The 26,838-nt window shown below is 38.7% G+C and overlaps 3 protein-coding genes across 5 annotated transcripts; 2 read left to right on the top strand and 1 right to left on the bottom strand.

Moving 5' to 3' along the window:
• The first annotated feature begins 920 nt into the window (after positions 1-920).
• On the top strand, positions 921-2,226 carry Atox1 (Antioxidant 1 copper chaperone). The gene is made up of 2 exons (XM_028187011.2): positions 921-1,258; positions 1,346-2,226. Exons 1-2 carry the CDS (start codon positions 1,250-1,252, stop codon positions 1,553-1,555), a joined length of 219 nt encoding a protein of 72 aa, XP_028042812.1. The 5' UTR covers positions 921-1,249; the 3' UTR covers positions 1,556-2,226.
• Positions 2,217-7,634, bottom strand: LOC114252523 (uncharacterized). Its single transcript, XM_028187012.2, is given in 8 exon segments — positions 2,217-2,446; positions 2,449-2,952; positions 3,262-3,396; positions 4,657-4,776; positions 4,948-5,032; positions 5,432-5,757; positions 6,349-6,567; positions 6,874-7,634. Coding segments are annotated over 8 exon segments (1,725 nt in total). The 5' UTR covers positions 7,012-7,634; the 3' UTR covers positions 2,217-2,248.
• A 65-nt stretch (positions 7,635-7,699) lies between these two features.
• Positions 7,700-26,744, top strand: Ranbp21 (exportin-5-like protein Ranbp21). Of its 3 annotated transcripts, none has more exons than XM_089732285.1 (20): positions 7,700-7,849; positions 8,044-8,101; positions 8,408-8,562; positions 9,069-9,228; positions 9,406-9,624; positions 11,161-11,331; positions 12,442-12,606; positions 14,637-14,765; positions 15,540-15,776; positions 16,923-17,053; positions 17,960-18,101; positions 19,116-19,299; positions 20,072-20,235; positions 20,318-20,485; positions 20,569-21,304; positions 22,100-22,248; positions 22,513-22,692; positions 23,242-23,445; positions 25,233-25,406; positions 26,534-26,744. In XM_089732285.1, the coding sequence occupies exons 3-20, from the start codon at positions 8,423-8,425 to the stop codon at positions 26,675-26,677; spliced, it is 3,597 nt and encodes a 1,198-aa protein (XP_089588411.1). In that variant the 5' UTR covers positions 7,700-7,849; positions 8,044-8,101; positions 8,408-8,422; the 3' UTR covers positions 26,678-26,744. The 3 variants fall into 3 exon arrangements, with proteins under 3 accessions (XP_089588411.1, XP_089588412.1, XP_089588410.1); XM_089732284.1 differs by having other exon boundaries at positions 7,713-7,905; XM_089732286.1 differs by lacking the exon at positions 8,044-8,101 and having other exon boundaries at positions 7,707-7,849.
• Positions 26,745-26,838: the final 94 nt, after the last annotated feature.

Here is a 26,838-nt window from a genome sequence, read left to right as displayed (position 1 = left end):
TATTTCAGATTCGCCTTAACGTGTAGGTGAGCTCACGGAGCTCAAACTGAAAGTGCTGCTAACATGGCCCTAAAAGGAGCAGTGCTTCCTCGCCCAGTGACGCTGATATAGTCTCTCAAAACCATCAGCATAGGTAGGAAAAAAAACAAAAAAGCAGAATCTACCACCGGATCGGAAACGCGACCCTCAGATCTGGCGAGAAACTCAGCGAGCTGTGTATATATGGGTTAATTTACTGTCATTATTTTGATTTTAGTATTGATAATAAAATATAAAGACAGTGGCGATTTTTTTCCTACCTAAGCTAAGAGCCTTGAGAAGCTATATCAGCGTAGCCTTAACTAGTAGGTGAGCTCACGGGGCTCAAACCTGATGCGTTGCTAACGTTGCTAACACGAACCCTAGCAAGAGCCGTGCTTCGCAGAATCTACCACCGGATCGGAAACGCGACCCACTGAGAAGATCCGGCGAGAAGCTCAGTGGGCTGTGTCTGAGGGTTAATTTACTCGTCGAGCCCTTCGTCGCAAGCGACGGGTTCGACGGAAGTACAATAATAGGCGCTAGAGGAAGAGCGCCAGCTAGATGGGTGGACCAACTCAAGGAGGTGACTGGAGGCCAGATACGGGGAGCGGTACATATGGCGCAGAACCGGACCGAGTGGAGAAGATTGACATACAGTCACGATCCTCGGCATTGAGGGAACGACCAGAAAGAAAGAAGATAATATTAGAGTATGCAAGTATAAAAAGCAAGTGAAATCAAAATTCAACTAACACGGACGTTAATTTAATTGAAACTAGTAAAATTAGCAACAAAAATCCAAAGATAAATTTAAGAGGCGGCATAGTATGAGATTGTAAGGCCCTCCGCCCATCTCAATGCAGTCTGGAGAAAAGTTTGTATGACACTTATGACAGTCCCGTCCATTATCTCGGTCCGTCTCTTTCTAACATTGTGTTTTTAATAATTGAATACAAAGCAGAATAGCTAACATAGCCTATTTACACAAGTCTACTTTCGAATTCGAACTAGTTATCGGGGTTTTATCAGTTTCTGATTCTGTGCTAAGTGTATTGCTATAGACGTCCGCGAGAGACTACAGAAATATACCGCCAGAACATTATCCTCAATTAATTTTATCAATATTTGATAAATGATAAGATCCTAAAAAGTTCAATCACTTATTGAGTGTTCGTCAAAGCCGTCGTATTCATTATTTCATATAGTATACGTGTACAGTTACAGTAAAATGACTACGGTAAAAAATGACTCAAATATATTTATGTAGCTTTGAAGAATTCTATTTATTTTTATTATATGTTTACAATTAATATTTTATTTCTAGACACACATATTCAACGTAGAAATGACCTGTGAAGGTTGTTCTGGCGCCGTCGAACGAGTTCTCAACAGACTGAAGGGGCAAGGTGTAGAGGATATATCGATTAGTTTACCAGAACAAAAGGTATCTGTTAAATCAACACTGAGTGCTGATGATTTACTAGAAATAATTAAGAAAACTGGCAAGAAAACCACATATGTTGGTGCTCAGTAGAATTAGCTGGTTGGTTTTTGATACCACAAAATTTGTGGCCCTTTTGGATGCTCAAAATCATTATGGTAAAACAGTGTAATAATGAACAGCTATAATCTATAAACTAACACTATATTTAATCAAAATGTATAATTTTATCTCATATTCTGGCTATTCATGTTTACTGTAGCTTGATGGTGAGTCCCACCAAATGAATAGCTTATTTACCTGATTTCACCAGCACTTATCATAAGCTATAGCTTATATCAATCCCATACATTTGTGTACTTTACTAATAGTAGTAAAATGTCTTCTCTATCCCACACTAATTGTTATTGATGTTGCTGCATTGGAAAATGTTATAAACTTGTAAACTATGTTGTGTAACTCAAGAATACTGGACCCAGTTATGACTCACTTTGCAAATCTTGGTTGTAATGCACATGTTAAACATAAATCGAAAACTAAACTTCAAGTGGATTGCTCTAAAAATAGTTATGGCAACTAAAATGTCTCTTGTTACAACTCAATCTACAGAAAGGGACTCACTTTGTTGTATCTTTTTGCCTATCCTCATGAACTTAACAAATGTGTGTTACCTGTATATGTTGTTATAATATTTATATTTTTTTTAAGAATTTAATAATGTATAAAATTATACTATTTAATAAAAATATTATTGATAAACATAATTGTATTGAAACTTCAATATTACTAATTATTTTTGACAATTCTATCCTCAACAGAGCTTAAACGTAAGTCTATAAGGTCTACAGCTTCATGCAATGCATTCAAATGATCTACAATTGCATTTACAGTAGGTAAGACATCAGCACAATCACACTCTTTTAATTTGTCTACACCAAAACTCAAAGATTTATTAAATTTTTCATCCTTTTTAGTTGAGGTCCAGGTTGGCCAGGCTCTTTTATAATTTTAAATCCACTGTTGATAGGGAAACTTCTTTTTCTACCAACCCATTCAATAGTTCCACTTGTGTAGCACACATCATTATCCCTAAGTTTTATCATACCAAATAAGTCCTCTTGTTCTATTTGAATACCTATAGACCTGTTTATAATGGAAGGTATGCTGTAGGTAGCAGGGCTAGGGGGAGTACGCGGTATATGACTTGTGTGACCAACACTATAAGAAACTAATTCTTCTGTCTGACTCTGTGAATGAACTGGCAGATCTGGTCCCAAATCTGGTGCAAAATTCTCAGGTAATGTTTGATTTAATCTAGATTCATGTCTTATGACACTAATATTACCATCTGGTTCAATCATTGTACTGTTTGCATTTGGTTCTTGAAAACCTGGTCCAACAGCAGTATCGGGTCCATCATTATCAAAATGAACAAATGTAGTCACAGGATACTTCATGCTGTGGTGGCATAGGTACCATTCTCTTACACCCTGATTTTTAGACAAAAATAATGGTTATTCCATTTCTTATCACCAAGAAAATGAACGCTCGAAGCAAGCTTGATTTAAATTCAATTCATCTTGGAATGTTAACTTTTGAAATTCAATTTCGTATTTTGAAACTACATCACATACTATCTGTGTAAGGAGATAAAGAAATGATTCAACGAGGTGTTATGTACTTTTAAAATATATTAGCTGCATTACTATTATCTTACAATATGTATTCACCTATATATATTTACTATAAATATTACATAACTACACAACTACAATAATTCCTTATCTTTTATTCAAAACCTGTTTTCTGTTTCTCATCACTGAACTCCCTTTTGATATCTGTGAAGCAGACCTCTGTCCAGTGATCATATTCTGTCCTTCATTCTCTTTAGATTCACTTGATAAATCAGTAAAATTCGTTTTCCATATAAAGACCTAAAAAGTAAACATTAAAAATAAGAAATCTACAAATTGATTATAAATATTATAATTGAAGTATTTTAAAAAAAAGGATTTCATTTTTATTCTTTAATTTATTGAACAAGTTCATAACCCATATCATAATACTAACTAAGGATTACCAGAGTTGACAGACAATGCAATATGGATGCTGTGATGCACCTAGAGATCCAACTTTCATTTTGTTTAATAAACCGAAATTTATAAAAAAAAACTAGCTACAGAAATAAGCTGGATGGGGGTACCTGCCAGTGCTAGCTTACAAAATGTCAAACCACTGCTAACTATTCCAATAATTATCAATAAGTAATTTATTCATCTAGCTCTTAAGCCTGCCATTTGGGGTCTATGCAATGTAAATATTTATGATTTTATGGATTTTGAGTCTTATGAGCTCTTTTCGCTAATAATAAAATATGATAATGAGGTAAATGTATAAAATAAATTACGCAATTAAGTTACACCATACACAATGTTATGTATAATATTATATATAATATTTTATTAATTTTTTTTATTGCTTAGACGGGTGGACGAGCTCCGGCCCATCTGGTGATAAGTGATTACTGGCACACAGACACCTACAATGTAAATGCCACAACTCACCTCAAGACATGTGTTCTAAGCTCTCCATTTTTACAATAAAATAGCTGCCCCACCCTTCAAACCAAAACGCATTACTGCTTCACTGCAGAAATAGGCAGAGTGGTGGTACATACCCATGGAAACTCACAAGACATCCTACCACCAGCCTACTTTACTCTCATAACAGTCTCTATAAGGCCAATGGTAACCCTGCTATAATAATATTATTCTAAATATCTATCACATTTGAATATAAAGAGCTCTAATGTAATAGAAATTTATAAAATGAAATTCACAGGTAGACATTATGACTACTTACGAGATTTTTTTTTTTTATTTCTACCATTTTTTTTCTCCAAAAATTATTTGCTTTTTTTGATTTAATTTGAGAGCTGATTTGTGATTATAGTGAATAATAATGTGCATCATAAGGTAAAATAAAAAAAAAGACACTTAAATACCTAATAACATGTTACTATTACTATAACAATTTATAGGCAGGCAGCGGCTTGGTTCTGCCCCTGGCATTGCTGAAGTCCATGGGCGACGGTAACCACTCACCATCAGGTGGGCCGTATGCTCGTCTGCCTACAAGGGCAATAAAAAAAATATCACAGTAACTCTGTTATAATGAAATAAAAAGTAAATTACCAATTTGTCATCTCCAGCTGAAGAAAAAGTGTCTCCAGTTGGTGAGAAATTTACAGCATTTACAGGTCCATTGTGGCCGCTTAATGTGAATATAGGATGACCTTCTAATAAATCAAGTATCTGAAATAAATATTAAAATTTCAATTATTTTAAAAAAATTCAATTATTTTAAAAAAATTCAATTATTTTAAAAAAATTCAATTTTTTGGTCTAACACCTAATGAAACAAACTTATAGACAATTTATTACAATTGCCCATATCTTGCTATATTCACACGACTATCTCCTCACCTTCATTTTGCCATCTTTACTAGCTGTTAGTATGTAACTACCACTTGGATGTATTGCCACTTGTGTGACAGCTTCACTGTGTATACTGAAATGCAAAATCTATTTTTAAAAAACATTCTCAAATGAATTCCAAGAAAAAAAAAAAAGAGAAAAATCATACAATAAATTTATGGAAAGTAAGGCTTATAGGCTTATAGGCTAAAAAACATGTCTATTTGTTATTTATTTTTAAGGATATGGTGCTTATTCTGGCTGATGTATTCATCCATTCCAGTTTAAAGAGTGGTACCGGTAGGTGTTACTACAATAGAAATTAAGCATACAGCATAGTCATGTAATACTATATACCACACAGGTACTTTCATAATCCAAAAAAGAACTCCTGACCCTGCACACATATATGTTAAAGTGTTAAAGGAAATTCAAAACAATATTCTTCATATTCATCAGCTAGATTAGAGAAAGATTAACTGTACATTCTTACCTGTAATATTGTACAAGATTATGAGTACGAATGTCATATAATTTAACATTTCCATGTGACGTAGCAACAGCCACATAACATCCTGAAGGATGCCAAGCCAGGTGTAGTCCGTGACCTTTAAGGTCTTTATATGTATGGATACATTCTCCTGAATCTAGGTTCCAGAGTTTTGTGGACTTATCATCAGAACATGATGCTATGATAGACCCATCATTTGACATTCGGGCGCATCTCACCCAGTTTGTATGACCCACAAAAGATGATATGAACTTGTGTTTGTGGGTTGACCACAGTTTCACAACTTTGTCATCTGATGCAGTTATTATCTGAAAAATAGCTTATATAATAATAAATAATTATAAGCATTTTTATCAGGAAAACTTGTTGCAGTTGTTCAAATTTAAATGTGTCAGAGTTAAGTGTGAATTTTACATTTTTATTGGCTTAGTATGAAGTGTGTATATGGTGTATCAAATGGTAACCAGCCACCATCCCTCATGAACTACAATAACACTATGAACTACAGTAATGGCAGGGACGTAATAAAGGCACTGCCTATTGACTCGTGAAAAAAGCCTTAAATAAATTCCTTTACCTTCTGTCCCTTATGGCTGCTCCTATATTATTGAAACATCTTCCAATACAAATTATAGTCGCCACAAAATTAACTTAAAAACAAAAGGTAACATAATAGGAGAATAAGAAAAAAAATACAGCTGTGCTGCTGAGATAATGCAATCAATAAATGGTTGTTAATTTACAATATGTTTACATACTTATTTTTATTTCATGAACGTCCACAACAAGTACTTCTTAAGATTTTTGTGTTATTGATATGCAGTTTCTTATTATTATACGCTATTACTCCTATGCCACAAGGGGTTTGTCTAAAAATACTTATTCGAACTTTTTAATACCTTCGAGCCATCTGAACTAAATTGCACTGAGCGCACAGTCTGTGAATGTGCTTTGAACATGCCCGTACTCCCAGTAACAGTCGGTACCCAGATTCTGACTGTTTTATCACGAGATGCAGATGCCATGTACTTCCCAGAAGAAGAGAATGTCACATCCATGACTGCCTCATCATGTCCTTGAAACCTATAACTACGCATTGTACCACGTAGATCCCAAAGCTGTAAAAATTAATATGCTCGTTAGCAATCATACAAAGTGTAGGACTACTGATGTACCAACGAAATGAAATGCAGTAGGACTCGTGTTGACTGCTCTGCCAAATCGGGTAATTCATCTATAGCATTGAAATTCAATTATAGGATTAGTAGAGTCAGTTTCAATATAAAAGTATGTAGAATCAGTTTCATTAAAAAAGTATGTAGAATAATTTTCAATTATTCAGGCTTGTGACGTATTTTTTTATTAGTGCGTTTTAACGAAAATTATACTTAGTGTCATTTTGCAATAAATATACGAGATCTTACTAAAACACTGTTGTCCAATGAACTAGTGGCAATTTGTTGATCGTTTGGGTTGTAATATAAAGCAGTTATCGCGTTTTTGTGGCCTTTGAGTTGTTTTTTCAGGCAAGGTTCAGGTGTTGTCACTTTATCTTCCATCATAACGAACAGGTACAGTATTTAGGATTTATACATTAAGTCAAAGCTTAACAGCACCAAAAAGGATTATTTAATTCCCCTATATTATTTACTATTATTTTTCAGGTTCAAGTTCGCCTCAAAAATAATACAACTTTGTCTTACTGTTTTTTTAAAATTCAAATTTCAAATTAATACTTTTTGTTGACAGACGTTATTTTTTTGTTTTGATTTTCTTTTTTTAAAAGGGGTTTTATGGCCCGTTAACTAAGACCTTTAAGTCATGTCTTATTTTAATTTATATTCTTATTTTTATGAAAAATGATAATATGGAGTGAAATGAAATGAAATGAAGATGATTAATGTGAGATATTAATCAACTGGGATGAAATGAGATGATATGGGATGAAATATAATCTCAGTAAAATGGTGGTCAGTTACTGAGTTTTTTCAGTGGACTTTTTGGAGGATCCCGAGAAGCTACGTGAAGCGATTTTGTTTCATTTTACCACATTTGTGAATTTTCACAGATATTAAACAGTTAATAAGTCACCGTTATTACACTTTTAAACCTGAAGAAACACTAAATAGACAAAATAAAACAAATCACACAACTACACTCCTCGCGTTCCCACTAAAAAGTCCAATTCTTTTACAAACGCAACACAATCACAGATTAATTAAAGTGATTTCAATAAAAAACGATAATGACACTGACAAATGACAGTCAGACAGCAAAGTAATTCAAATAATTTCTCTTTTGCAACATTCCTTCATATTCATTTGCACGAGGTGCTTTAAATGTTTTGAATTTGGTTTTGAATTATTTTCATTGTTTTACAAAAGTACTCGTGTCAAAAGGGTGTGTTGCATACAAAAAAGAAAGCACTTTCAATAAAGTAGAGAAAAGTGAAAAGTGTATGTTGCATTTAAATCTGATACAACTGGTTTTTAATTTACATGCTTCCGAGTGTGTACCGGGTGGCTTAAAATGTCATGTTTTAATTAAAAATAGCAAATTAATATAAAATAATTGATGGGATTAATTGTTTGCAGATCGTTAATATTATAAAATGAATTGATTTTATATTGTATGAATATTTCTTGATAACTGGTAAGTAAATGTATAGTCTAGCAATGCACTTCAGATAGACTTGCAATAGGTTGCATCATGACAATAGGTAGCCTCGATGGTCACTCTTTTGACTAAAAAAATAATTTAAACAAAAAATATTAAATTTTTGCACTGTACATTGAAGATATCTATGTGCTTTAACAGCTTACCAAATTTTAAAACAGCTGATACATGCTCTGACAGAAGTATTAGTAGTTCTTTGTTTAGTTATACTTTGTAATTTTTCAATTACACTTATTTTGCTGAAAAAATATTTTAAAAAGAAATAAAAATTCTGAATTTCAGTGCGACATAGGCAGAATGAATGTAGGAGGATTGGGCCCAGAGATTTCTGGGGAAGTAGCTTTAATAGCTGATGAGCTAAGTCGAGCTGTGGAATTGACCTTGAACCCAACTGTTTCACAAGATGCTCGGAATCAGGCATACAATGCTTGTGAGAGGTAATGGAATTAATAACATACTTCAGGAATCTACTTACCTACATCTATACTTTCTGTGTATTTCAAAATTATTGAGATTTTTTAAAAATCATTTTATTGCTTTTAAGGGCTATTAGGAACATTATTACCATTCCCATACTACCATACCATACCATATTTATATTATCCTATAAGTTCTGATAGTATTCATGCTTGTATTAATAATATAAATTGAAACATGTAGAATGTTATGGAGAAAAGAAACAATGATAAAAATGATGATTTTGACAGGATATCCTATATTTAGTCTATGATATAAGACAATAGACATAGAATTTTGAGTAATATTCTAAGTATGTTATATAGTAAAATATGTACCGGTATGTTTATTATCCCTCATGATGAGGTTGGTGGTGTGATCGACTTTTTGGTATTAGCATCTGTACCAATGAAATGGAATAGAAAATTAAAACAGGTTTTGTTATATTAAATATAAAATGTGGAATGATTAAAATTTTTTGGAACAGTTTCAAGGAGAATTCACCATGGTGTGCTCAAGCTGGTCTTTTGTTGGCCAGTGGCAATCAGTATTCTCCTGTTGTCAAACACTGTGGTCTTCAGTTGATGGAGCATACTGTCAAGTACAGATGGACACGTATAACACAGGCAGAGAAGCTTTTCATCAAAGTAAGTAAGAAATTATGTTAAGTCTTCTGATCCCCATTTGTGATACAACAGTTTATGTCATTATCATGACTGAATTCACAGATATGTACAGCCAAATTGCTGGCTTTATGGGTATTATCCGTATTATAGATATGATCACACATATTATATTTGATTAAAATATATTTTTTTCTGCAGGAGAATGCAATGAAACTTCTCTACATGGGTGGCTGGGAGATGGGCCATTTGAATGATGCACTGGCTCGAGTAATTGTTGAGATGATAAAACGTGAGTGGCCACAGCAATGGCCAACTCTTTTAGGCGAGCTCAGTGATGCTTGTACTAGAGGACATCAACACACACAGATTGTGTTGCATGTTTTTCTGAGACTGGTCGAAGATGTAGCTACTTTACAGGTAAGAAATGTATTGATACCGTGTGATCTTAATTCACTATGATTACAGTACTGTGTAGATTATGTTTAGGCAGGATAATTTTCCAAATGACATTAAATTATTACTTTTACAAAAATAACAAGTACAACATTCAAATGGAATGGTGTTTGTGAAACCCACAGAAGTAGGTACCAATATTTTTGCAAGTGTCTTCAGTGTCTGTTTACAATTTCATGTGTCAAAAAAAATTATATACATGATATTAACAAGCCCTAATTTTCCTAACATTTTAAGTATATTATCTAGAATGAATTCATTAAAAATATTATTTAGGACTACTATTATTAGTGACTACACAATTATTTGAAACACGATGTGGCTAACCTTGGCTAACCTTCCATGCATCACTTGTTCACACTCAAATTGTGACAAAAAATAAATGACATCATCATTGCATTTAACCTTATTCAGTGTGCAGCGGCTTAGCTGTATGTAACCTGGCATTACTGATGTCCATAAGCAATGGTGACTACTTAGCAGTAGGTGGGCTGTACACTCATCTTCTTAAAAAAAAAATTATAATAATTTTTCGATCAAACAATTCGATAATGTTATATTCCACCATCAATGTACAACCTTAAAGTACACATATGCTTGACATTCCAGGTGGAGCTATAATATGGAATCCACAAACCAAATAACATAAATGTCCAAAATCCAACCTATTAAATGACATAAATATCATTACTTTTTAATAAAATATAGTCAGCCCTTTAATGATTTGTGTTGGCCAGACGAAATATCAACAGTCACATCATTTATTACAAAAGCAGACAGTTTAGATTTCAAACATTCAAAGTGTTACCTACATCAACAACGCAGTGGGTTCTAATATTTAAAGCTCCATTCACAACTTTCGCTAAATGCACTTTCGGAAACACTAAAAACTGGAGATTAAAGTGTCTATTGCTTTTAGACAACTGTAGCATTGTGGTTCCGGATATTTGCAATACTTGTTTTGTATAAAATAGTATAAAATATGAAATAAATTTTGATAGTGTATTTATTATACCAATCAGTACTGTGATTCATTGATAAAGTGATGTATTTTTTGTGAAATTATCTTATTATTTAGCTGTGCTAATATGAAGGTAGCTTGAATAATGCTAATAAAGCGCTGAAAAAAAGATTTTATCTAGATCGATTTTTTTCTGATTGATCATTATAAGTGTCGTTAGTACTATTGTCTGTTTTTGTTTTTGATCGATGGCCCCGTACGGACCCGTATGTCCCTGCACTTTGTAGTATTGATAAGACTGTAGGTGAATTAAGAGCTCATAAAAAAGAGCATTAATTATTTATAGTGGCCCATTTTATATGACGAAATCTTACGCTAAGACGGTACCGCTCCTATAGATATATATGGGGCACCGAAATCTTTACTAACTCTTCCCTAAAAAAATTATTAGACCTCCGGTCCCAAACTCGCATGAATTCACTTTTAAACATTATATACATACACGTAATGTAACTGCAAACACTTTTTTTTTTCCAAAGACACTGGAACAGAACCAACGTCGGAAGGATATATACCAAGCTCTAACGAGTAACATGGCGGAGATATTCTCGTTCTTTATGCGCCTCATCGAGCTTCATGTACAAGAATTCAGAGAGAAAACTGCGACCGGCGATTATAGCGGTGCGGCCAGCAATGGACGTGTTGTACAGGTGAGATAATGAGTTGTACTTATACATTCTCACGGCTTAATTTTTTTTTTAATACATTTTACGACTACGGCATTTTTTGCGCCTGTCTATTTAATAGGAAATATAAGTATGTGCCTTCCACCGCCGCTAGCTACGTCTGCACTGAAGATCTTTAAAAATGAACTCTCAGAGGTTCTTCAGTTCTAACAAGTCATTTTTTAGAGATTTAAAAAAAAAAGGCGGTGAGCAGTCCCCTGACTACATGCCTGGCACTACTGATGTCGATTCCTAAAGCTAACAACGTAAGTGGGGCGTAGGCTTGTCTATGTACGAAAATGAAGGTTCTAGGAACTCAGCTAGGACTATCCTTAATTGTATAAAGAGCATCGCGCTCCACCTACAGTGCGTCGATGGTACTTTAACAGAAAACGACTATAACAAAATTTCATCATAATGGAATCAATAGTTTAAGTGTGTGTAGAGGATTAACGTACCATCCGGCTATGGAATGAGCTCCCCTCCACGGTGTTTCCCGAGCGCTATGACATGTCCTTCTTCAAACGAGGCTTGTGGAGAGTATTAAGCGGTAGGCAGCAGCTTGGCTCTGCCCCTGGCATTGCTGAAGTCCACGGGCGACGTTAACCACTCACCATCAGGTGGGCCGTATGCGCGTCTGCCTACAAGGGCAATAAAAAAAAAAACGTTATTTTTCGGAAACTCAGCAGGGAATTAATGTTGGGTTGCGATTTCGATCGGGTGATAAAAGAGAAGGTGCCCTTGATTTGTTTGCCCTTCGTTAGCTCTCTACCTTTAGCCATACCTTTCTGAATGAAACGTCCTGTTAATTGCTATCTTGTGCAGTAGGGCATTTTGTAAGACGCGCAACTGCTACCACAACTATCTTTGCTGTTGCAATCCAATCAGAATCCCTTAGTATTTCATCAACTAAATGCTCAATATAAACACATTGAACTTACAGTACGCATTAAACCTATTTTTAACGGACTTTATAAATCCCAGGTTCTCTTTGACAGTTTTTTTTATGTACGCTAACTTAAAACATTTTTCTAGGTGAATCTATTATGATGATCCTTTTTAACATTTTTTATTACTTTTTTTATTGCATTTCAGGTAGTCTTATTAACGTTGACCGGATTTGTGGAGTGGGTGTCCACAAATCACGTTGTCATGAACAACGGAAGGCTCCTGCAAATCCTCTGCATCTTGCTCCAAGATGACGTATTCCAGCTACCCGCGGCCGAGTGCCTGCTCCAGATCGTTAATAGGAAAGGATCAGTGAGTTTTTTTTTTATTGCTTAAAAGGGTGGACGAGCTCACGGGCCACCTGGTGTTAAGTGGTTACCCGGGCCCATAGACATCTACAGCATAAATGCCACCACCCACCTTGAGACATAAGTTCTAAGGTCTCAGTCTAGTTACAACGGCTGCCCCACCTTTCAAACCGAAACGCATTACTGCTTCACGGTAGAAATAGGCAGGGTGGTGGTACCTACCCGTGCGGACTCAAAAGGTCTTACCACCAGTAAACTTACCTACTATAAGCCAAAACTATTTTTTCATTGTCCAAGATATAATAGCTGATTAAAAACAAACATCTTACGCTTGTGTTTATTGACGCGCGTCTCACAACGTCTACACGGTGTGTATCAATGCTACAATGAGAACATAAATCGAAAAATGTTTTTAAAAGTTTTGAGACGACTTATAACTAGTCAGGTCATAAGTATTGTCACACAGTAAAAACTTTTCTTTTAGAATGCTGGCCACAAAAAAGTTTATTGAATTCGAATTTCGAATTGTTCATGAAAATAAAAATGTATACTTTTAGAATTTTACTCATTTTTAAATATGGAGTGGACGCTTAAAGAAGACCGTGTTGCAGTTATTGCGTTGCATCGTTGCGGTTACGCGCCAATTCAAATTTTTAACATACTGAAAATTTTGAATATAACCAAAAGATTCGTTTATCGTACCATCAAACGATACAATGAAGACTCTAGTGTAGATGACAGGTCAAGAAGTGGTCGCCCTCGGTCTGTTAGGCCTCCAGCAGTGATAAAAGCTGTGAAGGCGCGAATTCAAAGAAATCCCAAACGTAAGCAGAAACTGTTGGCCCTTCAGATGGGGTTAAGCAGAACCACGGTGAAAAGGGTGTTAAATGAAGACTTAGGGCTTCGGGGATATCGAAGAAAAACAGGACATCGTTTGAATGCTCGTCTAATGGACCTGAGACTGAAGAGATGCCGCGCTTTGTTGAAGCGGTACGCGGGAAAAAAATATCGGGAAATTCTTATTTCGGATGAAAAAATTTTTACCGTAGAAGAGAGCTACAACAAACAAAATGATAAGGTGTACGCACACAATAGCGAAGAAGCGAGCAACCGTATTCCGCGTGTCCAACGAGGTCATTTTCCATCCTCGCTCATGGTATGGTTGGGCGTTTCTTATTGGGGCTTAACAGCTTAACATTTTTGTGAGAAAGGTGTAAAAACGAATGCAGTTGTGTATCAAAATACAGTCCTGACGAACCTTGTGGAACCTGTTTCTCATACAATGTTTTTTTTTTTTATTGCCCTTGTAGGCAGACGAGCATACGGCCCACCTGATGGTGAGTGGTTACCGTCGCCCATGGACTTCAGCAATGCCAGGGGCAGAGCCAAGCCGCTGCCTACCGCTGCCATGTTCAATAACAGGCACTGGGTATTCCAACAAGATTCGGCGCCAGCTCATAGAGCGAAGAGCACACAAGACTGGCTGGCGGCGCGTGAAATCGACTTCATCCGGCACGAAGACTGGCCCTCCTCCAGTCCAGATTTGAATCCGTTAGATTACAAGATATGGCAACACTTGGAGGAAAAGGCGTGCTCAAAGCCTCATCCCAATTTGGAGTCACTCAAGACATCCTTGATTAAGGCAGCCGCCGATATTGACATGGAGCTCGTTCGTGCTGCGATAGACGACTGGCCGCGCAGATTGAAGGCCTGTATTCAAAATCACGGAGGTCATTTTGAATAAACTATAGTGTCTTAAGAATCTATGTTTTGTTAAGTTCATTTTGGTATATGAATGGTTACATAATGAATAAACTTGTTTCAATTATTTTACATTAAACATGTGACAGAATTTATGACCTGACTAGGTATGTTGATACCGGACGACTTCTAAGTTGATCATCATCAAAAACATCAAGTATTAAACTTTTTAATTCTAGTTTTTATGATTTTTTTGAGAATATCAAATTGATTTGTTCGTTTATTAGAAATTGAGACATTTATTCAAGGAATCATTTCTATTATATATTTCAGACCAAAGAGCGGAAACCTCTGATGATCTTGTTCAGTGAAGACGCTATTTCGTGTATACACCGAGCAGCGATAGCGGCGATTAACGTGGTCGACGAAAATCATTATTTGTTTCTAAAAAAATTAGCTCAGGTTTGTTCTGTTTTCATTAAGCTGCTGACCTTTATTTTGGAAGTCAAATTAGTGGATGGGGACTGAAAATGATATATCACGAATGTAATATTGTGTTTGTTACATGTAGCCCATACAAGACTTCCAACTCAAAATACCGTTGTACATACATAGGTCCCCAGTAACGGGCTATCTATGAGAAGTAAAGCTGATAATGAGAGAGAACTTGAGAGATAATTTAGAATGTGTGTGAATATATATGATAGTGATTATATATAGATATATGTGTATTTTTTTATTATTATCATAATATAATATTGTGTACGTTGTATGTGATGATATAAATATCATGTATGCCGTGTATGTGTTTGTATCTGTATGTAATCATATTTTCAATTTTGCTTATTTCGCAATGCACCTACCACAGGACTCTACACCACACCCTTGGTTGACTGGTAGAGAAAATCTCAACTATTAAATCCGCCATTGTACCTTTGTGCATGAAGCTGAATAAATAAATAAATATGTTTTATTTATTTATTTATTGCTTGGATGGTTGGACGAGCTCACAGCCCACCTGGTTTTAAGTAGTTACTGGAGCCCATAGACATCTACAACGTAAATGCGCCATCCACCTTGAGATATAAGCTTTAAGTTCTCAGTATAGTTACAACGGTTACTCCACCCTTCAAACCGAAACGCATTACTGCTTCACGGTAGAAATAGGCGGGGCGGTGGTGCGTGCGGACTCACAAGAGGTCCTACCACAAGTAATATATTGTATGTTCTGTGAAGGTGGTGGTGGGCGTGGCGCAGCAGCTGACGTCGCTGTGGAGCAACGCTCAGAACGTGGAGTCGTGGCTGCCGCTGCTGGTGGAGACGAGCCTGGCGCTGGTGTCGCACCCCTCGCTCACGCTGTCGCAGAGCGCCACCGCGCTGTGGCTGGCGCTGCTCAAGCACGAGCACGCCGCCAAGCACCTGCTGCCCGCCGTGCCGCGCTGGCTGCACGCCGCCGCGCCCAAACTGCTCAAGGTACTGCTGTAGGCAGCGGCTTGAATCCGCCCCTGGCATTACTGAAGTCCATGGGCGACGGTAACCACTCACCAGCAGGTGGGCCGTATGCTCGTCTGCCTACAAGGGCAATAAAAAAAAAGGTACAGACTAAACGATACGACGTCCGGTGCGTTTCGAACGATACAACTGTGTTCGAATCCCGCAGGCCGGTACCAATTTTTGTAACGAAACTAGTTGACCCGGCAGACTTCGTAGTGCCTCAGTCGATAATAAAAGACCTAAGCTTTTGTATAAAATAAACTTAAATCAAACAAAAGGAATCCGTCCGACGGGAAACACATCAAAGGAAAAATAAAAATTGTTATTTTTATTTAATTCCCAGCATTTACATATTTATCTACCTTTTAAACCTTCTTTGGACTTCCACAAATAATTCAAGACCAAAATTAACCAAATCGGTCCAGCAGTTCTCGAGTTTTGGCGAGACTAACGAACAGCAATTCATTTTTATTAATATAAGTATAGATATGTACCTAACAAATGTCCACGATTGATTCCACGGTGAAGGAATAACATCGTGTAATAAAAATCATACCCGCAAAATTATTATTTGCGTTATTACTGGTGGTGGGATTTGTTGTGATTTAGCATGAATAGGTACCACAACTCTACCTATTTCCGCCGTGAAGCAGTAATGCGTATCGGTTTAAAGAATGAAGCAGCCGTTGTAACTGTACTGAGACCTTAGAACTTATATCTCAAGGTCGACGGTAGCATTTACGTTATAGGTGTCTATGAGCTCCTGTAACCACTTAACGCCAGGTGAGCTGTGAGCTCGTCCACCCACTAATGCAATACTCTTTTTAGTTTATATTATAACATTGTACATATTATAGATATTGTGGAAATGGTGTGTTTGACTTTTATATGTTCGGAGTAAACTATCCCGCGAATACGAACAGCAAATAACAAACCACAAACCTGTTCAAATTTTTGCTACGCCTCGGCCTGGCTACGCGTCCCCATAGATGTTATTGCGTAATTGCTGCCACGTTGAGATATGACGTCGAAACCTGAAGACCGAGTTTGACCCCGCTCTTCAAACTTAACTTGTATACATAATGATTTTTGACTGTCTATTTATGTATTTAAATATTATTTCAGGTCCACTACCCGACGTCCCGACCCAACGGTACAAACGACGCGGTCGCGTACGCGTGCATAGACTACGACAGCGAACAAGAATTTAATACTTTTTTTAATAAATTGCGAACTGAAATATTAGATAGTTTTAGGTGAGTCAAAACAGTGATACTCCTAGAGTCTAGGACCTAGACGATGATACTATTTATTACTTTCTCGACATTCATATGCAGAACCCATCTCCAACTTATATTGAATATTAGTGGCTGCAAGATAATAGGTACTTACCGCAGCACATAGACATTGCAGTTTTTTTTTTATTGCCCTTGTAGGCATACGAGCATACGGCCCACCTGATGGTGAGTGGTTACCGTCGCTCATGGACTTCAGCAATGCCAGGGGCAGAGCCAAGCCGCTGAGGACCGCAAAGTATGGAATTGCTGAAGTCTTCCATGGAGAACTAGGTCGAAGTGTCACTTCATACCTCGCCCTTCAGACCCGAACGTATGTTTGGGTTGTGAAAACAGTGCGTAGCCTCATAACAGACTACATATCCCTTAACACCAGCGCTTAAGATTTAAATTAGGCTGTCCGTAGTAACTTGAGATTGCTAGTTTCGCAGATTACCAAACACTGAACTGAACTTAAACTAACCCATAGACACAGCCCACTAAGTTTCTCGCCAGATCTTCTCAGTCGCGTTTCCGATCCGGTCTAGATTCTGCGAAGCACTGCTCTTGCTAGGGCTAGTGTTAGCAACGTCCCTAGGTTAGAGCCTCGTGAGCTCACCTACTCATTATGTTACGCTGGCTTAGCCTCTCAAGACTACCAGTTTAAGTAGGAAAAATAAAGAACTTAAATACAGATTTGTAAATTCTATCATACTCTGCGATTTGATATACATATCCAGAATAATAAGTAACGTTTACATATTACAGTTAACACAGGGAGAATGTTACATAATAATTAATTTTTTTCATATAAAAAACCTTTAATTAATGATTCTTAGTAGTAGTAGTAGTAGTAATAGATATTAAATAGAATTTTGAATTGTACAGGTTTTGTATGATGGCGGCCCCACTAGTGACGTGGTCGTACGTGGAGCAGTGGACGCAGTCGGCGCTCGACAAGCTGGAGTCGTGTCCGCGCGCGCTCCACACGCAGCACCCGCTCTACGTCGAGTGGGAGGCGCTCACGCAGGTATTTCTTTATATTCTCCTATAGGTAACTTTTTGAAGTGAAACTTCTTTAGGCACGGTGAGAATAAATTTAAGTCGCGACAGAATCGTTATGGCTAGAGAGAAAATATACAATTTAGGGCGAGTGAGAGTGAGAAAATAGACAGAGCGTCTCGCGAACCACTGGACCGTGGAGAGAAGGAAAGGTCAAAGCGAGCTAAGTCGTTTCTCTTAAACGCATCATTCATTCTACAAGAGAAATTTTATTAAAAAAAACAAGAAAATCTTGAAAGGAAGAAAACCGCAATAACACACAATGCAAAAGAAGTTTCACTTCTGTCACGTGCGCTAAGTTGCACTCGCACCAATTTTTTTTTCTCCTAATCAATTTTACAATCGTCTTAGTAATATTTGTCTTTATTTGACAACCAATTTAAATGAAAACTGGTAGATAGCGTACATTTTCTCAGCAATGAAGACTACATCTAAATTGATTCTCACAAGAATATATTTGATTTGATATAACAGCTTATGAAAAATCTCAAGTTGACATGGAAACCTGTTTTAAATTTTATTGCTATCTTTATTGTCACATAAAAATGCTAGCTTCCATACAGCCAACCAATAAAAATAAAAACTATTATATGTTGGTCTGAAAATAGCGCAGAGCATATTATTTTGTATTATGACGTCAACGTTCAAGAATTCTGAATAAGCATTTGCGCTGCTCGAAGAGCAAAGGGTATAAAAATATATCGACGCTTGAAAGACAAACGTGACTAAGCGACAATGCGTGAACTTTACAGTAGACTAATTGAATTGAATTGAAGTTGTAATACCTGAAAAAAATTTTATTTTAACGAATCTAGCTGTAGGATTGAAATGATTTTAATAGACTTAGAAATATCTTTTTTTTGCGCATCGAATATGGTTATTGCCTATCATTTATGTATCAAGCAGTTATTGTCGCTTAGTCACGTTAGCCTTTCAAGCGTCGATATTATAAATTAAGAAAATGTCCGCTGTGTGTACGAAGGCACTGGACGTGGTGCTGTCGCGGCTGGTGGAGACGGAGCCCCGGCCCAGCGCCGCGGCGGGCCTGGCGCTGCTGCAGCGCTGCGTGCTCACACAGCCCTCCGACCCGCTCTTGTTGTCACTGTTATTGTCACTCATCTCCGCGCTCTTCGTGTTCCTCAGCTGCGCCTACAGCCAACTAGCAGGTACATATCGTCATTTCGCATTAAAAGTGTACAATTTCCAAAAATATTCGAAATTGAGTTAATATGAGGAATCAAATGGTATCACCAGTATTTTTCTCATGAGTACCGTCAAAAGAGCGTACCTAGTTTAGTTTTAGTTTTTTTTTAGTTTACCTATATTTTGACTACCTACTATTAACAAAATTAATACATAATTTTTATCTTACTTTAAAAGACAGATAATGTAACTGGTAAAAAATAATAAATAAATGTTGCAAAGATGATTTAGTAATATTAAAAATATCACACGTTAAACCTTTAAAACACTCTTCTGTAAAATGAGTAAGCTTTGAGATTAAACAGTTTTAATGCGAGAAGACGATATCTTCGACCTTGTTGTTCCTTTACATAAGACCTATATGGGCGCGACTCCCACTAAAAACCCTTTCAGCACTGTCAAACCTGAGCCCCGATAGTGTCACTGGAATTAGGAGCCTTTGCCTTCATTTGCTACCCAATCAAATTGATGATACTAAAACCTAATAAACCTAACTATGCACAGAGGGATTTAACATTAGTAAATCAAGTCAAAATATTAAATGGGACTCATTTGGTGACGCATTAATTAGCGTCCCTGACTGCTGTGCCGAGGTTTCGATTCCCACTACGGTAAAATTTTCCTTTGACGAAAAGGGTTGTCCTTTTTCGTTCCTATAGTATAGGAAGTCTTCATTTGATAACTTTATGATTTATTCCTGGTTATTATTATTGATTGTGAACATGCAATGTCCAGGTCCCGGGGTAGGGGCGGCGGGGGCAGAGCTGCTGCCGCGCGTGTTGGACAAAATATTCTCGTCGCTGGTGTACGAGGGCGCCGCCCCGGACCAGCGCCGCTCCCGCGCCGTCAAGAACGTGCGCCGCCACGCCGCCGGCCTGCTCGTCAAACTCGGCTCCAAGGTAAGTAACTCGGCGATGGGGGCTCTCTCAACATACATATAAATATTCAAATACAACACTAACTTTGTATAACGTTCACCAGTACCCGCTGCTACTGCTGCCGGTGTTCGGTCGCCTGCACGAGCTGTCCCGCGCGGCGCTGGCGCGGCCCGACCTCAGCGTGGTGGAGAGCGTGACGCTGCAGGAGGCACTGCTGCTCGTCTCCAATCATTTCTGTTGTTACGAGAGGCAGAGCGCACTCGTCGCGCAGGTGCGCCGCCCTTAGAACGATGATTATTTTATTTAGTGATATTGTCATCGAACTGGTGAATAATCTCATGCTGGTGACGTCAGGTCGTCGGCGAGTGCGGTCCGCGCTGGGCAGCGCTGAGCTCGCAGGCGGGCTCCGCGACCGCTCTGGTGCGCCTCATAGGGCTCGACGCGGCGCCCGTGGACAGCTCGCCGAGCGACACGGACGGGCCCGGCTCGGCGCGGCGCGACCTGCTGCACGGCCTCACGCTGCTGCTGGGCGTCGTGAAGCGCACGCACGTGCCCGCCGACCCCGACAAGGCCACGCGCGGCGGGTTCAGCGCCGGCCTCACCGCCGCCGGCAACCCCGTGTGGCGCAACCCCTGCGCCGCGCACGTGCTGCCGCTGTTCCCCGGCGCGCTGGCGCTGGGCCGCGCGCTGCACGAGCTGCACGCGGCGGGCGCGGCGGGGCTGCTGCACGCGGGGCACGCGCGCGCGCTGTACCCGCCCGCCGCCGAGCGCCGCAACCTGCTGGGCCTGTGCGACCAGGACGCGGCGCCCGTGTCCCCGGCGTCGCGCATGCAGCAGTACGTGCACACGCTGCACGAGTCCGTGTGCCACCTGGTGGGCGCGGCGGCGGCGTCGCTGGGCCGCGAGCTGTACGCGGCGCCGGGGCTGGCGCGGGCGCTGGCGGGCTCGCTGCTGCAGGGGCTGGACCGGCTGCCGGACCACTGGCTGCGGCCGCTCGTCCGATGCGCGCTCAAGCCTCTCATCCTGCACTGTCCGCCAGCCCACTATCACGACGTCGCCGTACCAATACTCGAACACGTGGCCCCGTTCAGTAAGTGTTGTTGTAATCAAACTTACAAAATGTATAAAACCCCCTTGTTATCGGTAGACTCGCACGGGTAGGCAGCACTGTCCTTATCCTGCCTATTACCTTCGCGAAAGTGTACACTACTACTTTTATCTTTCTCTTAATGTCACTTGTTCATTTTAGAAGTAACTAGATGATTTTATAACGCCATCTTGTTGTGTCTTTAAAGCGGTTAGTTGCCCTCAATTAAGAAAAATAGTATTATTATTCGCCAATAGATGTCGGGAAGAGTTGATTATTGAAAATACGAATAAAACAACATTTTCTGAAAATAAATCGTAGCTAGATCGATTTATGGCCTCCTAAATCCCCTGTATACTAAATTTTATGAAAATCGTTGGAGCCGTTTCCGAGATTCAGATTATATATATGTATATATATTAATATACAAGAATTGCTTAAAGGTATAAAATTTCTATTTAATCTACAAACTGTATAATATCTCCAAAGACATTCAGAATTATAATATACATACACTGCATTGATAGTTAAGTCTTTTAATATTGTTCTAGTCATGTTTATCTCCATGCTTTGAGTTGAAATCACAAAAGTGCTATAGAGGTTATCATTATAATCATAACAATGCAAACATAATGCGGCTTGGAACTTTAATATCATATCATAAGGCTACATTCACTGTGACTTTGAACTATGGTAGATACTAAACCAGATGACTTTGGTATTGTATTCGAAAAGTCATAAGATAATCCTTCCAATAGGTAGTGAAAACATATCTTTACGAGATCAATTTTTTTATAGTGTTAATGCATCTGTCGCAACGATGGGACTACATCATGTCTCTCTACGAGTCTGGTAAACTAGAAGAGGAAACCGGCAGTGAGTCTCAAGAAGTGTTAGAAGATATCCTCGTTAGAAACCTGACTAAAGAATATTTAGAAGTTATTAAAGTAAGTTGACATAATATCTACTGTTTGCTTAGTGTTTATAAGAAAAGGATAAGCAAAATTCAATCGGAAAGAAAAATTGAAAATGGGATTATCAACAAAAATATCCTGGAAAAAAATTATTAGTTAAATTTTGAAAAAAAAAAATTCATTATATTCATATTTAAAAAAAAATTAGAAATGTAAATTTAATAAAAAAGGTTTACAGGACATTTGTCGGATCCACCTAGTATGAAACAATTTAATTTGTGTTGTGTGTCGGGTTAGGTGTCGCTGGTGGAGGGCGGCGTGGTGTCAAGTGCGGACACGTGCGACGACATGGAGGAGGACTCCAGCCCCGCGCCCCCCGCGCCCGCCGCCGCGCACACCCGCACGCCCGACGCCGTGTCCGAGCTGGGCGCGCTGCTGCTGCAGCATCCGGTCGCGGGACCCGCTCTCTTGCACACGGTAACTATGCCTACAGCAATCAAATTCCTGCAATTATTCATCATAAGCTGTTACCACCAGGCAGGACCGTCGATTCTGAACTCTACTGCGAACAACTGATGAGAAAGCGGCCGGAATTAATCAACAGAAGGGGTGTGGTTTTTATCATGATAACGCTAGACCTCACACATTTTTAGCCATTCAGCAAAAATTAAGAGAGATTGGCTGGGAGGTGTTAAAGCATCCGCCATATAGTCCTGACCTTGCACCTTCAGATTTCCACCTGTTTCGGTCCCTTCAGAATTCTTCAGGCAGTGTCAGGCTAACATCACGAGAGAACTGCCAAAATCAATTGTCGCGGTATTTTGATCAGAAACCCCAAAATTTCTATAGCAATGGGATCATGTCCCTACCTACAAGATGGCAAAAAGTTATCGAACAAAATGGTACCTACATACTTTAGTTAAATCTAAATAAACTATATGAAAAAATGTTGTGAATGTGCTTAAAAAATGCGAAGAAACTTTTTCCCCACCCTATATTATATTAGATCGTACGGTACGGTCACAGGTACTGCGTGCGCTGACGTGGGGCGACTCGAGCGCGTCGCTGCGCGCGTGCGGGCTGGCGCTGGCGGCGGTGGCGGGCGCGCGCGCGGCGGGGCAGCTGGGCGCGGCGGAGGCGGCGGGCGCGCTGCACGCCCAGCTGCACGCCCTGCGCGCGCACGGACAGCACGACGCCAACCAGGCCGCCCTGCTCGCGCTCGCGCTGCAGGTACCTCCTCGCTCCTTCACTTGCTTTTTTAAGAGATTTTATGACCTGGTACTCAATAAATGTTCACGATTGACTTCCACGGTGAAGGAATAACATCGTGTAATAAAAGCGAAACCCGTAAAATATAATTTGCGTAATTACCGGTGGTAGGACCTCTTGTGAGTCCGCACGGGTAGGTACCGCCGCCCTGCCTATTTCTGCCGTGAAGCAGTAATGCGTTTCGGTGTGAAGAGTGGGGCAGCCGTTGTAACTATATTGAGATCTTAAAACTTATATCTCAAGGTGGGTGGCGCATTTAGGTTGTAGATGTCCATGGGCTCCAGTAACCACTTAACACCAGGTGGGCTGTGAGCTCGTCCACCCATCTAAGCAATAAAAAAAATGGTTACTAAGCCTTTAAGTCGTGTCTTATTTTAATTTATATTCTTATTTTTATGAAAAATTATAATATGGAGTGAAATGAAATGAAGATGATTAATTTGAGACATTAATCAACTGGGATGAAATGAGATAATATGGGATGAAATATAATCTCAGTAAAATGGTGGTAATTTATTGAGATTTTTTCAGTGAATTTTTTGGAGGAACCCGAGAAGTTACGTCCAGCGGCTTTGTTTTATTTTCTCACATTTAAACTTGAAGAAACACTAAATAGACAAAATAAAACAAATCACACAACTGCACTCGTCGCGTTCTCGCCTTAAAGTTCCTTCACTTGCTCCTTCATGAGGAATACGTATTTTTTATTTTTTTTTATTGCTTGGTTGGATGGACGAGCTCACAGCCCACCTGATGTTAAGTGGTTACTGGAGCCCATAGACATCTACAACGTAAATGCGCCACCCACCTCGAGATATAAGTTCTAAGGTCTCAGTATAGTTACAACGGCTATCCCACCCTTCGAACCGAAACGCATTACTGCTTCACGGCGGAAATAGGCGGGGTGGTGGTACCTACCCGTGCGGACTCCCAAGAGGTCCTACCACCAGTGATTACGCAATTTATAATTTTGCGGGTTTGATTTTTATTACACGATGTTATTCCTTCACCGTGGAAGTCAATCGTGAACATTTGTTGAGTACGTATTTCATTAGAAAAATTGGTACCCGCCTGCGGGATTCGAACACCGGTGCATCGCTTCTTACGAGTGCACCGGACGTCTCATCCTTTAGGCCACGACGACTTCGAAACGCATTACTGCTCCACGGCAGAAACAGGCGACGTGGTGGTACCTACCCGTGCGGACTCACAAGAGGTCCTACCGCCAATAAAATGATGAAGACACGCACAAAATATTTTTTAAGCTATTGCATAGCTTTTATCGCGGGCTTTGAGCGCGGCGATCGAATCAAGAAATTCCGCAACGTAAATAAAACCTAACACCCCTCACTCCGCCTACCATGTAGCTCGCGTTCAACACATTCACACGTTGCGCTTGTGTACTGTTTGTGAGCGCTGTAGTGGGAAGCGTGAGTGTGTGTGGTAAGCACTCACTGTATTGATAAGCGCGCGGCGTGACGACACACTGCATGCGCATCATGAAAAGTCTGCCCATCTCTCTCTCGCGCGGTCTAGCTTATGAGTGTGAAGGGGACAGTTAATGTTTTGCTTTTGTTAATAATGTATATAAATATAGCGTGGTCTTATATTATTAGTTTTAATATTAAATTATTATTGTCTAATTATAATTGCATAAGATGATAAAAAATGCTATGCAATAACTTTACCGCGGCAGTTCCCGAGTGTCGCACGTGTTTTTTTTTATTTTATGTTTTTATTCTCCACAGACATACGAAACTCTCCGGCCACAGTTCCCTAACATAGTAAACGTACTACGTGCCATTCCGGATGTGGACGCACACGATCTGCAGCGGCTAGAAGATAAGCTTGCCAACAACACCGGGAAACCTTCCAAAATCGACAAGAGCAAACGAGATTTATTTAAGAAAATTACTTCCAAGGTACCTCTTTTATTGATGACTAGCTGACCCGCAGACTTGGTAGTGCCTCAATCGATAAATAACAGACCGAAACTTTTGTATAAAATAAACTTAAAACAAACAAAAGAATTCTGTCTGATGGAGGACACATCAAAGGAAAAACAAAATTGTTATTTTTATTTAATTCTGAGCATTTTTATATTTATCTACCTTTTAAACTTTCTCTGGACTTGCACAAATAATTCAAGATCAAAATTAGCCAAATCGGTCCAGCCGTTCTCGAGTTTTAGCGAGACTAATGAACAGCAATTCATTTATATATATAGATAATTAAGTATATATAGTGTATATAGTGTAATTATATTAGTGTAAATAGAATGGGATCCATAGACAATACAACTTAAATTCCAGTTCAGTGTACAAGTTCAAAGTCCTATTAGAATAATTCTTCATTTTATTTATACCATGCACACTGGAAAGTAGCATACCATCTACCCAATAATGTACTTCATTTTAAATTTCGAGAGTATGAGTGACCACGAATACTTAAGAGACGATTTACAATTTTATTTTCTTCCTAAGTGCCCTTGTCTAAATTTCATTATAAATTAACAGCGGGTAATAATTGAAAGATATACCGTTTTCTATAACAAAATGAATATTTACCGTACATGCGTAGCTATGGCTATCATATAATATAATAAGGGATCTGACAAAAACCTGAATCACTCCAACGACATTGATAAGAAAATAATTTAATAAGTACAAGTTACAAATAACAATATTTGGACCTACCCGCTCGGTGGAGTGGGTCGCTTCGACACATGCTTGGCAAAGATTGCTATATATATAATGTATTATTTTATTTATATCAAAATACAGTTAAGCTTAGTAAAACTATAGCACAGATTGAGTTGCTCTTATGAAGAGAAACAACATTTGAAGCTATTGCTTCACCACTGTTTTTATATCTTTTATATTTTAATATTTCAAAAATGCTTTTATATTTCTAATGCTCCTTCTAATCTTTCAAATATTCAAATTTTCATTTATGTCATCTTTATAACAAATTAACCTCTTTTAAGGTAATTCGTATAGAGGTTACCTATATATATATTATATTGATAAATGGTTTCGTGTTTGTATAGTTGATAGGTCGCAACGTGGGTCAGCTGTTCAAGAAGGAAGTGTTCATAGTGGATCTGCCCACGGTCCGCACGGCTCGCCCGCCGACCGACGAGGCCGCCCCGCCCCGACTGGACCTGCTATTCGCGCACACCCCACCCACCTAGCCCACTATGAAATCTATACCGTGCTGTGAATACCACTTTGTATCTTAATAAATTATATTAATTATTATGTTTAATATATTTTATTTTTTATTGAAGTGAAACTTCTAATGCGACTTCCAACTTTTCCTACTTAAGCTAAGAGCCTTGGAGGCTATATCAGC

Source organism: Bombyx mandarina, chromosome 13 (assembly GCF_030267445.1).
Source record: "Bombyx mandarina strain Sakado chromosome 13, ASM3026744v2".
Lineage (NCBI taxonomy): Eukaryota > Metazoa > Arthropoda > Insecta > Lepidoptera > Bombycidae > Bombyx > Bombyx mandarina.
Note: the sequence above shows the minus strand (reverse complement) of the source record. Positions and strands in the feature narration are given on the sequence as shown.